Source organism: Urtica dioica, chromosome 4 (assembly GCF_054948205.1).
Source record: "Urtica dioica subsp. dioica isolate 48M chromosome 4, U.dioica_male_clone48M_v1_H2, whole genome shotgun sequence".
Classification (NCBI taxonomy): domain Eukaryota; kingdom Viridiplantae; phylum Streptophyta; class Magnoliopsida; order Rosales; family Urticaceae; genus Urtica; species Urtica dioica.
This window is the reverse complement of record NC_142759.1, coordinates 9,979,995-9,993,979: the sequence shown is the minus strand read 5'-3', so window position 1 is coordinate 9,993,979 and position 13,985 is coordinate 9,979,995. Positions and strand designations below refer to the sequence as shown.

At 36.6% G+C, this 13,985-nt stretch overlaps 3 protein-coding genes across 3 annotated transcripts; 2 read left to right on the top strand and 1 right to left on the bottom strand.

Moving 5' to 3' along the window:
* Positions 1–441: 441 nt before the first annotated feature.
* Positions 442–2,902, bottom strand: LOC149400255 (DHHC-type zinc finger family protein). Its single transcript, XM_089613904.1, has 7 exons — positions 2,434–2,902; positions 1,985–2,204; positions 1,784–1,875; positions 1,546–1,672; positions 1,368–1,453; positions 971–1,036; positions 442–862 (listed from the first exon to the last, which is right to left on the bottom strand). Exons 1-7 carry the CDS (start codon positions 2,620–2,622, stop codon positions 746–748), a joined length of 897 nt encoding a protein of 298 aa, XP_089470030.1. The 5' UTR covers positions 2,623–2,902; the 3' UTR covers positions 442–745.
* A 2,293-nt stretch (positions 2,903–5,195) lies between these two features.
* On the top strand, positions 5,196–8,870 carry LOC149400254 (GRF1-interacting factor 3-like). The gene is made up of 5 exons (XM_089612936.1): positions 5,196–5,404; positions 5,578–5,729; positions 6,799–6,875; positions 7,264–7,348; positions 7,849–8,870. Exons 2-5 carry the CDS (start codon positions 5,652–5,654, stop codon positions 8,170–8,172), a joined length of 564 nt encoding a protein of 187 aa, XP_089469062.1. The 5' UTR covers positions 5,196–5,404; positions 5,578–5,651; the 3' UTR covers positions 8,173–8,870.
* Positions 8,871–11,519: 2,649 nt separating this feature from the next.
* On the top strand, positions 11,520–13,231 carry LOC149400253 (S-adenosyl-L-methionine-dependent methyltransferases superfamily protein). The gene has a single exon (XM_089611056.1). It carries the CDS (start codon positions 12,044–12,046, stop codon positions 12,956–12,958), a length of 915 nt encoding a protein of 304 aa, XP_089467182.1. The 5' UTR covers positions 11,520–12,043; the 3' UTR covers positions 12,959–13,231.
* Positions 13,232–13,985: the final 754 nt, after the last annotated feature.

Sequence of the window (13,985 nt, the reverse complement as noted above, 5' to 3'; positions counted from 1 at the left end):
ATTCGAGAATCTACGATTTCAGTTTCCGCCGTAGTTTCATGTCCTTTGTGTGTAGGCCATTCGAGGCAAATTGTTTTGCATTTCCGCCGTAGTTTCATGTCCTTTGTGTGTAGGCCATTCGAGGCAAATTGTTTTGCATTTCCGCCGTAGTTTCATGTCCTTTGTGTGTAGGCCGTTCGAGGCAAATTGTTTTGCATCTAAAATTTACAGGTTAGTCGGTCTGCTTATTCTTCAGGAGACAGATTCAGCGAGTTCGGAGGTTTTTCTGGCCACGGTTGATCAGAAATCGGCGGAGTCGTAATCTATCATTTTTTTTTTCCTTCTCTTTACAAATGTTCTCATCCATGTTTATCCCTACCAACGACGCTAACAAACTCAAACATGGATCGACTAGAACTCCAACCAAGAAACCGCACATCAAAATAAAAGAATTCTGAAGGATTAGATGGACAAGTACAGAATCTAGGCCTACAATTTTATGATGTGTCAGAGCAACAAGTTACTATTAAAAAAAAAAAAAAACACACACACACACACAAACAAATAAAAAAATATCATAAGAATGGGATGTACAAATACAGCTCTAGTCCTACCTCTCTGAAACACTATCGTACAAAGTATGATTTGTCGGCATAATCACAAACTTTCGAGACCTAGTCAGACCAGATGAGAGAAGGATACAAAACATAAGAAGGAACGCACCAGGTTGTCGCGAGAGTGAGCTCAGCTCATAAGCTCGCAAACCTCAAACCTCGACATCCGGTCGTTTGGGAAATTCCAGGCCCTGAAGCGCGGGTATGTTATCCAAGTCATCTTTTGAGAACAATGGAAAGAACCAGAGTGCCTTCTTTGTGCCGAACACCTATGTACAAATGAAACATACCAAACAAAAGAAGTACATTGTAAGGAGATACACCATAGAAAAATATAAGAGATCTTTTTCCCAAAACAAAAAGTACTAGCGAAAAACCTGCTCAAAGTTTCTCTTTCTGCCAAGGTCATACTGCCATCGGACGGCTCTTCTTTTCTCGTAAACCTGCAAAAAAAAAAAAAAAAAGTTAATTATAGATCATATTGATCAAGAATGCCCTAAAACAATTGGAGCATATCTTTTACATGCTCTTGTGTGACAAATAAAATTATGCAATACACTTATTGAGAAGTGTTTTTTTTCCCTTCTACAAATGAAAGCCTAAAATCATTGGACACGAATTAAAATTATGGTTTAAGTTTCTTGATATGCATTTTATTTACATGAAGGTATGAAACTCTCTCTGGCGTCCCAGAGTACAAAGTTCAAATTCAGCAGCTACTGATTAATTGACGTAATTTGAATTAGAATTAAAAAAACAATAAAAAGTATTTACCTCAACGGACGTAGTGTTGCTTGACAATAGCGATGCATGCATGATTATAAAACAAAGCAGACTCAATGACAGGGCCAAATTAAGAACTGCAACAATAAACAATCGACCAATTAACTCGAAAGAAAGCAAGTATGGGGTGATTAACGACTACTGTTTACCAGTCACAGGGGTTGATTACCAAAAGCCATAAAAATAAATGCAAGTTTTCCAGCAGACTCTGAACGATTCTTGGTGTCCCTAAAGAATTTGACAAAGTAAGGCAGCAGAACGAGAGTGACCGTTGTTGTCTCCATAAATGTATAAAGCTTTTGTCCCAAAACAATATTTCAACAGAAGGAAAAAAAAATCGTTAGGATACTCAAAATGTTCAAACGGTGGTGGGGAAAAAATTCAAAACCACAATGAGTTTTCCTTACCAGGAAGAGAAGAAAAAACTTGTAGTTACGTGCTCCGACACAATTTACCACCCAAACGCAATGATGGTCCATCTTAAGAACGCATCTTTGGCCTGTAAAAAAAAACACCAACAATTTACGAAAGCAAAAAAGCATACATCTTTATCAAAGCCCAGAGGCGAAGAAAGTCATTCGAGCGTTGACAAGTTAAGAATTGCTTACAGACAGAACAATGATGACAACGTGGAGGCTTGCCATTTTGGCATCGAGTACAGAATCCAACCGGACGTCTTACTTCTTGCCCATCAGCCGGAGATTGTAAATGAACCGAAGATGTCTCAGCCTGTGAATTACCTTCCTCCAATAAAGGCTTCCAATTCTCAGGCACGGAACCAGGGTCGTTGAACACGACCATAAAGTAGCTCCACAACAACAACACAAGCTGAAACAACACAGCCCCTCAATTTAGCTACATGATATATTCCATGTGATGGGGCTAGATAGATAGCTGAGAGCTGTTTTAACTATACGTCACAAAAAAAGACCAAATTTTGAAAATGGAAGTGAATGAAAGCGGCGATTTTTCTTTTAGCATGATAAGCTCGAAAAAAAATGTAACGAGTTTAGTTCATTGAGGCATTTCTTCGAACAGGTAGAGAGTCTAAAATTACCAGAGCGTGGAAGAGAATGGCGACAGAGATAGCTACAAAGGAGTGAATCCCACCAAGAAGCAATCGGGGACCTAAGACCGCGACGACGACGGCGTAGTAAGAGACGGCGATAATGGCGGCGACGAGGACGATCATCAGATAGCCGAGGATCTTGAGACCCGAGCAGAGCCTGAAAACGTTGATCTCCATGGAAATCGGGAAATAGCGAGCTTGGATTGAGCTGAGCGAGGCGGCTCGGCTTCTGGGTCGTGCTCTGGGGAAAAGGCGTTTCCAAATATCGGGAGCCAGTTTTTATGGGCTCGTCTTCCTTTTTTTTGGTTTGAGATTTTGAGATGTGATTTCCTTTGTTTACTTTTGCTTTCCGGGTCTTGTGACTCTACCAAACTCTCCCAAGATTCGTTGTTTGGAAATTGGAGTTGACAATATCATCGGCCTTTTCTTTCACAATAGTTTCTATTGAGAAAGTGGTTGTGTTTGGTAACTCAAACGGTTTTTTGTTTTCTGTTTTCTAATTTTTATAGTTGTACTGAAAAACTGTTTTGTAGTTGTTTTCAAAAAATTGTTTGGTACAGTTTTCATTTTTGTTTTTGAGAAAGTGAAAAAACTGAAAAAAAATGTTTGGAAACTACTCTCTCAATTTTTTTTTTTTTTGGTAAAATTAGCTCGATGCTTGTTTTTTCTATTAGATCATAAATATAACGCTAATAGTATAAGCATTAGACATCTTTTAATATTAAAAAATAAGACACCAACACAAGAATTATTATAAAAAAAAAAAAAATCGGATGCTTCTCATTGGTTTAAACAAAAAAAAAAAAAAAAAAAATTTCAAAGATTAATAGATGAACTTAACTGTTTGGGAACCAACAAACATAAAAAGAAAACATTCGGGTATTTACATCACTAACAAAACACTTGAACTAAGAACTTAAAAGAATAAACATGTTTTAACAAACTAAATGCAAAAAATAAAACAAATTATCCAAAAACTCCAAACGCAAAAACATAACAAGCACCACCAAAGCACATGGGATACCAGCGGAACGGGCCACATATCTACGATAGACAATTGTGACGATACTATTAAAAGGGTCGGAGAAGAAAATGATGGTGGCGTCAGTGGTGAGACTGTATCTGAGGGAGTGACCATCAAAATAATGCTCCAAGTGTTTTAGAGAAGATGTTTGCTTTAGCTTAGTTTATCTTTTGTATTATTTAGCATGTGTTAAGCTTTGATGATTTGTCCACTACACTATGCTGGTTTTGTATTTCAAATATGACTTAGTCCTCTATTGAATACTTAGTTCGAGATATTTGTTAGTCTTTTGGCGATGTAAACACTCGAACGTCTTTTATCGCGGTTAGTGGTCCTCGAACACTTTAGTTCGTTCACTACCCTTTGAGATTTTTTTGAAAGAGCCAATGAGTTGCTCGAATTTTAGTGGAGTTTATATTTCGGTCATCAGGAGTTCTCACGCAACTTGCATTCATCCGATTATAAAATTGAATCATTGTTGTCTTGAAATCTCATTTTATTTTGTTAAGAGATATAAAATGTTTATACTCTTCCGTTTCATATCCATTATCTATTGAAAAGCCTTTGTCAACTTTTATAAAAAATATATATATATCTATTTTGTTTGTACCACATTTAATTTTAGTCACTTCATACATTTACGATGAAACACGATCATGTTTGCCTTACCTTTTTTGACATGATCATAGCTTGGTCTTAAGTTACTGTGATTTACAAAGTTGGTTGAATTGAACTTCTTTTTTATCCACTCAATAAATAAAAAGATGTATCAAACTATGCTTTGAAGCTCTTTTAAAGTTAGTTACGATATAGTTGTTCATTTATTTTAAGGTTAGTTACAATTAAATACCCCATAAATCTCCATGCTCCCTCTTTAATAAGGGAACGACCTACTTTCGTCAATTGCTCAACGTTATCCATATTAATAAATCATTATTGCAATTTATAATTACAATAAAATAAAAGGAGACACCAATTAGTAAATATATTAATTGAAAATATACACGAAGGGAATCGTGTTTAATTTGTAATATGAATTACATAATACAAACAAATGTTTAAAACACCCACAAAATTTTACGGGAAAATTACAAACATAATAATTTTAGAGGGCAACCTTTCCAAAATAACAGTTATTTTAAATCATTTTTAAAAGGACATTTTTTTCCAAACGGTAGACATTTTTTTTTATTTATATATAAATGGAATTGTATATAGTAAATAAAGTTAAATAGAGAGCAAAAAAGTAAACAAACTAAAAACAAGCTGTAACATTAAGAAATAAATGTTTACAACTTAAAAAAATTATTTTCGCATAAAACTTGTAAGCATGTATTATTACTATAAAATACAAAAAAAAAAAAAAAAAAAAATGGCTACGAAAAGCAATTACCACAAATCTTGTTGGTATTGGGTCTTGATACACACTATAAAGTATTTATTTTATTTATGTATCAATAAAACGCTATATTAAGCCGTAATTTTGTTTGATTTAGTAATCCATTTTATTAAGTGTCTTTTATTAAATATTATTTTTAGAAATTTTTTTATTAAAAAAATGTAAGTATATCGGTCCAGAATCGTCGAAATATTTTTGCCATATTTCCATGTTTTTAGTAAAATCATACTATAAATCAATTACTTAAAAAAAATTAAAAAGGAGTCATGGACCCAACTTTTAATTTAATTTTAATCACCAATTCAAATGGCTTTTTTTTTCGACGACTATCTAAGCTGTATTCAAAACAAGAGGAAAATAGTACTATCAAATAAAAAACAAAAACCTATTTTTAGTTTTTTGCTGCAATTAGAAAATAAACCCCCAGAAGAGAGACACATACGACCAAAAAAAACACATTTCCATGTTTCCTTAAAAACCACTTCACTTTCGTCACCACTCTGGAACTCAAAACTCACGCACAACATCTCAAACAGGTAAACATAAAAAGACTTATCTTTCTCTTTCTATGTCCCGTCTTCGTTTTGTTTTGTTTTTGTTTCTTTTCTATTATTTTTAGAATTTATTGGACTATTTATTTATAAGACTTTGGGGTTTTTCTTTTGTTTTTGCTCACATGGTCTTTTTCGTCTCTCTTTTTCTCTCTTAGGGTTAGGGTTTTGGCCTGGACGCAGAGCTGAAATTATATTTATATAACCAAAAAAAAATTACAAAGTAAGAAATATGCAGCAATCGGCGACAATGATTCCAGTTATGCCCTCGTTTCCTCAGGCTAACATCACCACCGAGCAGATTCAGAAGGTATTGAGACTCTCTCTCTCTCTCTCTCTCTCTCTCTCTCTCTCTGACTTGATTGGGTTTATTGGAGTATTGTCTGTCAGAAATCCCGTTGATTTTGAGAGTTTTTTTAATTTAATTTAATTTTTATTGGGTTTTCCATTTTTCTGCTCTAGGAAGGTAATTAAAGGCTGTTTGATTGATTGATCATGGCAGAGCTTTCTAATTTTAAAGTTTAGCCTAAAGCAGAGAGGAAGTAAAGGTTTAGGCTTTAAGTTAAATAAAAGTTTGAAAGGTTGATAGGTTTGGTCGAGGATGGCTTTATAGATTCATTTCGTAGAGGGAATTTGACAGGTGGTGGTTTTAATGCCGTTTTTGCACGATTGGGTGTATTTATTTGATGTCGTGCACGAGAGTTGTCATGTATAAAGTTTTTTTTTTTTTTTTATGGATTATTTAAATCATCCTTTGTCAGAAATCTATTTGGCATATTAATATAGTGATTGCTGTGTGAGAACTTTGCATTATAAATATACATACTCTATGTTGCTATTAATATTGCAGGACTGCACATGATTTGCGAGCTTCATATCGATCTGGAATTGTTGGGATTTCTGATTGAAGTTTGTTATTTTAGTTACTTGTGTGTTTTAATGCTTTTGCTTGCCCATAATGGCCGGTCGGTTATTGTTTATATCCATGTATTCAATTTGTTCATTTAGTTTTGTTTGTTTTATGCATATTAGGGTGTCCTTTAACCTCTTCTTTTTGTTTTGCACATTTCACATTTTTGTTTGGTTTTTCACAAAAGCTGGCTGAGATTATCTAGTTGTGTGTTTTTTTGGAAGTAAGGCTTGATACCAAGTTTGAGTGTATAAGATGGTCTAGATCTATCTGATTGCTTCTTTAATGTTTCGGTTACCATCTTTCTTGAAAATCAGCTTTTAGAGAGAGAGAGAGAGAGAACTAGCCGAGTGTTGGCGGCAATGAGTTTTATCTGCATTCTCTGTGTAGATCATCCTTGCTCAACATATGTGAGAATTATTGTATCATCAATGTGTAATGCTTTTTTTTTTTTTGGTGTGTTATGCAGTATCTTGATGAAAACAAAAGATTAATTCTTGCAATATTGGATAATCAAAACCTCGGCAAACTCGCTGAATGCGCTCAGTAAGTGACTAATCGCTTGTTGTTAATATGCGTTTTTCTTTTGATTGGTCAATTTTTCAATATCTTTATTGTTGAGACTGCCCGTTCCTCCATTACCTATTTTGGAGGGCTAGAATTATAGTAATCTTTTAGCCGCATTACTATTCGTGCATACCATACATGATCTCTGAATCGGGAAGATTACTCAAGTCTTAATGGCAGAATCTTAACCATCGCGTAATACAAGTTTGTTTCAGAAAATTCCCCCACCCGAGCACACCCCACGTGTAAACATGCCTTATATGCGAAATACATTTTAGATTCTACTTACCTAAATACATGCCTTATTAGTGCCCACATTTCATTGCCTCGTAACGCCAAAACGTGCATGGACATTTGATGATTCTAGGTACCAGGCTCAGCTTCAAAAGAACCTGATGTATTTAGCTGCAATTGCCGATGCCCAACCACAGGCATCAACAATGCCGCCCCAGGTAGGACTTAAAGTCCCCCTTTTTTCTATCTTTCTTTTCTTACCTTCTTTTCCTTGGTCAACTTATTAATAATAATAATAAATATATTACGGACTAGGCCACTTGAAACGGTAACATTGCCATAGCCACTGAATCTAACGAAGCAAAGTTAACTTCTGTTCTTTTCTGTTATATTTTGGATATTTGTATACTGTTGATATCCGTAAACGGCTACTTTGCAAATCATCAAAATTTAAGTTTGTATGTGGCTAGTCAGCTGCACAACCCAAATAATAATAAGAAATAAATTACGGACTAGGCCACTTGAAACGTTAACATTGCTATAGCCACCAAATCTGACGTAACAAAGTTAATTTCTATTATTTTCTGTTATATGTTGGATATTTGTATACCGTTGATATCCGTTAACGGCCACTTTGCAAATTATCAAAATTTAAGTTTGTACGTGGCTAGTCAACTACAAAACCCAAATAATAATAATAATAAAACCAATATTGCAGATGGCTCCGCATCCGGCGATGCAACACCCCGGATATTTCGCGCAGCACCCGCAGGCGGCGATGATGCAGCAGCAGCAGCAACAGCAACAGCAACAACAGCAGCAGCAGCAGCAGCAGGGGCTATTTGGGGCGAAGATGCCGATGCAGTTCAACAGCCCGCACCAGATGCAGGACCCGCAGCAGCTGCACCAGATGGCGGCAATGAGGCCCAACAACGGAATGCACCACCACCCGATGCACCACCCCGACAAGCACGACGCCTCTGACACCGGGGCCGAGGGAGGAGGCTCTGCCGCCGCCGCCGACGGGGACGACGGCAAGTGAAAATCTCTCGCTTGCTCTGTGGATGTAAAAAAAAAAAAAAAATGAGTATGTAGGTTTGGTTTTGTACTATTAGTCTATTAGTATTGCTTTGCTTGCTCTGCCAATGTTTTCCTTCTTTTTTTAGTGTTTTTACAGAGAGAGATTAGGGGAGAGAGGTTTAAGGAGGGTGATGTTGTGTCTCTTTGGCGATCAGTGAGATTATGTCTTGGAAACAGAATCTGTGGTGGTGGACATGAGATTTGCTGTTTTTTTTTTTTTTTTTGGTGGGGCTCTCAACCTTGATGTCTGTAACGCCATGTATGTCACAGAAAAAAAATGTTTAGGTTATGAATAGGAAAATGACTAGTTACCGATATCAGTCGGTAAAATGCTTATCGCAAAGGTGAACCGCAAAATGAGTGTTGAACTGATGAGTAAATGAAAGGAACCACAGTCCTACACTAGGAAAACTGGCGTCTCAGCAAGTTCGGCATTTGAAGCAGAACTAATTGTTGGCGGTCTGGAATCCATACAATTCTGTTCAGATTGACTCGTCTGAAATGATGAGATTTGCTGGGTTTATTTTTTTGGGGTGGGGTTCACAAGCTTGATGTCTGTAACGACATGTATGTCAGAAAAAAATGTTAGGTTTTAAAGAAGAAATGCAACAGGGCATTCTGATTTTCCTTCTCTGCAATAAGATGATTGGTGTTCATTTACCGACCTCTTAACTAACAAATTTTCATCTCTAATTTTCTCTCTCTCTCCTTTTCGCTGCATATCTTTTCCTTCTATCCCCTACCCCTATACCACTAGGGCCAAATTCGGCCCCGGGGGACGGTAATCATAAGTTGTGTTCTTCGGAGGCGGATCTCGATGCATCGTAGTTTGGTGGGTGACGACTTCCACAATAAGAAGGAGATGCGATTGGCGAGGCGAGGGTGGTTGAATGACGTTCAAATCCATCCAGACAAAGTTCCTTCGTCGTGCTATGGGGGCTATTTTATTTGTAGCCTCCTAAGCGGCCTTGGCGGGCGGCGGCGACGGAGAGATGCACTCACTTTCAGTGGTGCCATCGAAGTGGGCGGGTCTCGAACCCATCCGGCGCAGTATATCGAACAATTTGGGGACTCTATCTTCTTCCGAAGATCAAGTTTTTACCTTTATTTTTTTGGTTTGCTTGTTTCCGTGAACTATTATTTTGTATATTTGAAGACGGAATAGCCGTCTTTTAGTGTTCTTTTATGCAATTAGCTGTCGGTTTATCCAAACTTGAAATCCTTTTTTGAAGCTTTTTAGTCCCTGATCGGGTTCGCTTGTAAACGATGGAGATTTTCGTTAAAGAGTCGATGTTGATCTTCATTTGGTGTGATTCCACTAGTACGTAGAATCCGACACACGTCTGAACCCCATAAGCGCTTTCATTCGATTTTATCGATGAGTCCGATTTAGATTGAGATCAAATTTACGTCTGTATCGAGGTTGTTGAAATCTTTGAATAACTTCGATTTAAAAAAAAATGAGAAATAAATAAATTAAATGTATAAACAAAATATATCAAAGGTCTTACTTCCATAATTGAATATTTCAACAGTTCAACTTGGATCAAGTATCATTTTTCTGTAACGCGACACCTCAATAAAGAACGACTAGTATCTGTGATGGCGATTTGGGTATAGAAAGTCAAAGTTTGTATATAAATGTATATTAATACCAGCTAGTCCTCTTAAACGTTACTTGGATCTTCTTATCAAATATTTTTCTCTAGCGATGACATGACATCAACTATAGTTGAGTATTGAGCCGACTGAGCTTATGGTGTGGACAGTGGATGAGTGTTGTTGCCTCTACAGTCGAGGACCTTGCAATGCGCCTTTTCTGCACCCGACACGTGTCCATGGAGCCCAGGTGGAGCCAACTATTAGAAAATATATATTTTTAGGCATTACAATACTTTTTAGTTTTTACCTATCAACTCACCTATTAAAATCTAGCTGGCTAATCTCGTCATTTTTTTTTCTTACCAACAAAACTCGTTTTTTTTATTTCTTCCAAAAACTCAGCTACAGATTCATGAAAGTGACACCAAAACCTATAAAATTTTTAAAAAGAAAAAAGACCGAAACTTGAAGATCTGGAACACAATGAAAGATTAAGATTAGTTATGTGTATTATATTGAATTTAAGGGTATAATACTCTTTCAAAAGGAAAAAATATATAAAATTTTCTTGATGGATTAAAACAGGAAAAATTACATAATCAGTCTCACTCGTATTTTCAAAACATTTCAACATAAATTGTTTCCCTTTTTCCGAAAAAAATACTCTTGTATTCTAAATTTGGTCGAAAATTATTGAAATTTGATCAACAGGTATTGAAATTTGGTCAAGAAATATTGAAATCTGGTTAACTATTATTGAAATTTTGCTCAAAATATAGATATATTGAAATCAGGTTAACACTTATTTAAATCTGATTAACAATTATTAAGAGTTATTAAAGGTAAAATGAACAATTCAAAAATTAAAACGATTATTTATGAAAAATAAAAAATTTAGCGGTTAATATTAAAAAAATTTATGAAAAACGGCTATTAGAAACAATTTCCACGTTATAACATTCAACCCACCTTACATATCATCACCTTTTAATATCTAGTTGGCTCGTCAAATTTCAATCAATTATAATTTTTTTTTTGTGAGCAGACTAAGGGATCATTTACTATTAAGTAACTTATTTTTTTTCTAGAAAATAACAAAATTATTATATGAAGTAAATAATTATGCACTCGTGTATCAATTTGCCACTTAAAAAAAAAACTACTCTTTCCCCTTGAAAGATTGCATTTGGTTCGTTTTACCCGATAAGAACAACCACTTTCACGCATTGAGTTATGTTTTTCCATGTCAATTTGATCCAGTTGTGAATAATTTTAACTACAAAACTTACGATTGTATGCTGATAATAAGCAGTTTACTTTATTTCAATTTCATGTTGATTATCGAGATACCCGGACACTTTATGTAAATCACTTATGATTAGCATATATAAATGAAGGGGAAGAGTAGATTTTCTCATAACTTGGGGACAAAGTGAAACACATGAAAACTTTTAGAGCCAAAGTGGCCGTTTTTTTATAACTAAAAGACCAAAGTGAAACACATACGATTATCATGGGGCAAAAGCACAATTGATCCAATTTTTTATGTTGGAAACCAAAAAAATATGAGGATTTAAGCAAAAATTATTGAGAGCTATCCCTACAGTTAGGCTCTCGGCGTCCCTCCAACTAACGAAAAAAAAAAAAGAAAAAAAAAAAAAAGCGGTTCAACTAACCACACAATGGGACAGAATGATACTTTTCTATATACTGGATATAAGAGTTTTAAATTCTAACGTATAACGTATTTTTTCTCTCACTCTATTGGCACAAGAAGTAAGTGGTAGTGCCATGTGAACAACAACTAATACTGTCCAAGCAACATCTATTAAGTGATAACGATCCATCGAGGAAAAAGCCTATACAAAGAATATAGACTTAACCATCACAAAACACAAAAAACAATTAAATAAAATCAACGATTAATCTCACGATACAACACGTCAAACTCATATATAATATTTGATTGCAAGTTGCAAACCAACTATCGCGACCTGCAATATTAACAAACAATAAACACCGACAGCAACTATAAAATACTTATAAACCACACACATATATTACATGACATTAACAAGACTTTTCAGTGACACAAGAAACACAAGGTCGTTTATTAGACTTAGACCCTGCTCTAACCTCGTGTATATATACATACACACACACATATATATATATATATATATAGACTTTATATTTCCGGTTCATTTTTCTTTTATTTATCAGCCACAGCGATGATGACAACGACATCGACGATGAAGAGAGCAAAAGGCATAGCCATGAAGCTCACGAGACCAGTCACGTGCGCTCTTCTCCTTCTTCTCGCCTACACGCTCGGCGCTCTCTTCGCTACCAATCCGGCGCTACAGTCGTCGTCGTATTCGTCGCCGGCGATCTCGAAGCTGGCGAATCTCCCGAACCAGCTCGATCACTTCCGTGTCATCAACACGCGCTGCGCTGAAAAACCCATCGACCCGGACCAAGTCCGGCGAACCCTGATCGACCGATTCTTCGACGGCGAGTCTCCGTACGCCAACTTCCCGTCCCCGCACGTGCGGGGGCTGATCAAGGAGAAGCGGGTCAAAGGGTGGGGCTCAAACGGCGCCGTTTTCGAGAACCTCCTGCGCGAGGTCAAGCCGCGGACGATCATCGAGGTCGGAACGTTCCTCGGCGCGTCAGCGATCCACGTGGCGAACCTGACGCGGCGGCTGGGGCTCGGGGCGGCCCAGATCGTGTGCGTGGACGACTTCCGGGGCTGGCCGGGGTTCCGGGACAAGTTCCGGGACATCCCGGCGGTCAACGGCGACGTGATGCTGTACCACCAGTTCGTCCAGAACGTGGTCGGGTCGAACTTCACGGAGACGATCATTCCGTTGCCGTTCTCGTCGGCGTCGGCGCTGGACGCGCTTTGCGAGCTCGGCGTCCGCGGAGACCTCATCGAGATCGACGCCGGCCACGACTTCGTGTCCGCGTGGTCCGACATCAGCCGGGCCCACCGGATCCTCAGCCCCGGCGGAGTCCTCTTCGGACACGACTATTTCTCCGCCGTCGCCGACCGAGGCGTCAAGCGCGCCGTTAATCTCTTCGCTCGCCTCCACGGATTCACGGTCAAGATCGACGGCCAGCATTGGGTCATCCGTCCCTCCTGATGACTTACCAGTTCTGTGTATACATTAATTACATACATACATATGTGTGCTTGATTCGACTTTGGTTACTTGTTGATGAGCGTAGAGATTTTGTTTTTTTGGTTACTGCTAATATTGTGCCACGAAAGGGTCAAAGGTTTATCCAGAACTTGTGTAAAGTCACATCTATGATTTGTTTTTTTACAGGTTGCATAATTTCATTGGGAGATCGAGTGGGAATAAATTACCGAAATGTAAATGTTAAGATAAAGGGAAAATTCGATAGACATCAAGATGGTGATTCTTTGAATAACTTGTATTATCAAACATTTTTGTGTAAATATCTCGTTTTATGTTATATTCAGATAATTTTACTAATATTTTTATTGAAATTCTGAACTACTAATAAAAATTAAAATAAATCTGTAATAACTAATAAAAATTAAAATAAATCTGGAACAACTAATAGAAATTAAAATAAATCATAACAACTAATGAGAAGTAATTCCACAAAGATCAATTGGACCGAAGTAAGGAAAACTCCAACTTTTCAAAGGCCTAATGATATAAACCTGGATTGGGTTGGGTTGCCAAGAAAATCGAGATTAGAGACTACTACTAATAGGCTCGGCCCTCGTACAATGTCAATCTCATTTGTTTTGGGGAAGCTTCACGGATTTTCATTATTAACATCGACTTTTGTAAATATCATTATTTTAGTCGAAATTGTAAGCCATGCAAATTGTAGAAATTTTTTTTAAGCAATATCTATGCAAAAAGTACATTTCAGAAAGCAAGTATCTACATTTTGAAAAGCCTGTATTTTATAAGATTAAAAAGTTTTGATCTATATCTATGGAATATGTTTTAAAAAGTTGGTATGTTAACTAATTTTTTTTTTATAGAGATGTGTTTAAATTAAAACGTTTAAAATATTGAAACTTATAGCTTACAATGAGGATAGCTATTATTATCAAGAAAAATCGAACTTTGTTATATCACAATAGCATGTGAATGAAATAAATAAATAAACGTACTTGTCAAATCG

What these genes read in the sequence shown, in the direction of transcription:
- LOC149400255 (XM_089613904.1), bottom strand. Translation starts at nt 2,622, where the DNA reads ATGGAGATCAACGTTTTCAGGCTCTGCTCGGGTCTCAAGATCCTCGGC. An exon ending in CCATTCTCTTCCACGCTCTG is followed by an intron (nt 2,205 to 2,433) that starts GTAATTTTAGAC and finishes GTGTTGTTTCAG; the next exon opens with CTTGTGTTGTTGTTGTGGAG. An exon ending in GAAAGAGAAACTTTGAGCAG is followed by an intron (nt 863 to 970) that starts GTTTTTCGCTAG and finishes ATTTGTACATAG; the next exon opens with GTGTTCGGCACAAAGAAGGC.
- LOC149400254 (XM_089612936.1), top strand. Translation starts at nt 5,652, where the DNA reads ATGCAGCAATCGGCGACAATGATTCCAGTTATGCCCTCGTTTCCTCAG. An exon ending in CCACCGAGCAGATTCAGAAG is followed by an intron (nt 5,730 to 6,798) that starts GTATTGAGACTC and finishes TGTGTTATGCAG; the next exon opens with TATCTTGATGAAAACAAAAG. An exon ending in AAACTCGCTGAATGCGCTCA is followed by an intron (nt 6,876 to 7,263) that starts GTAAGTGACTAA and finishes TGATGATTCTAG; the next exon opens with GTACCAGGCTCAGCTTCAAA.
- LOC149400253 (XM_089611056.1), top strand. Translation starts at nt 12,044, where the DNA reads ATGATGACAACGACATCGACGATGAAGAGAGCAAAAGGCATAGCCATG.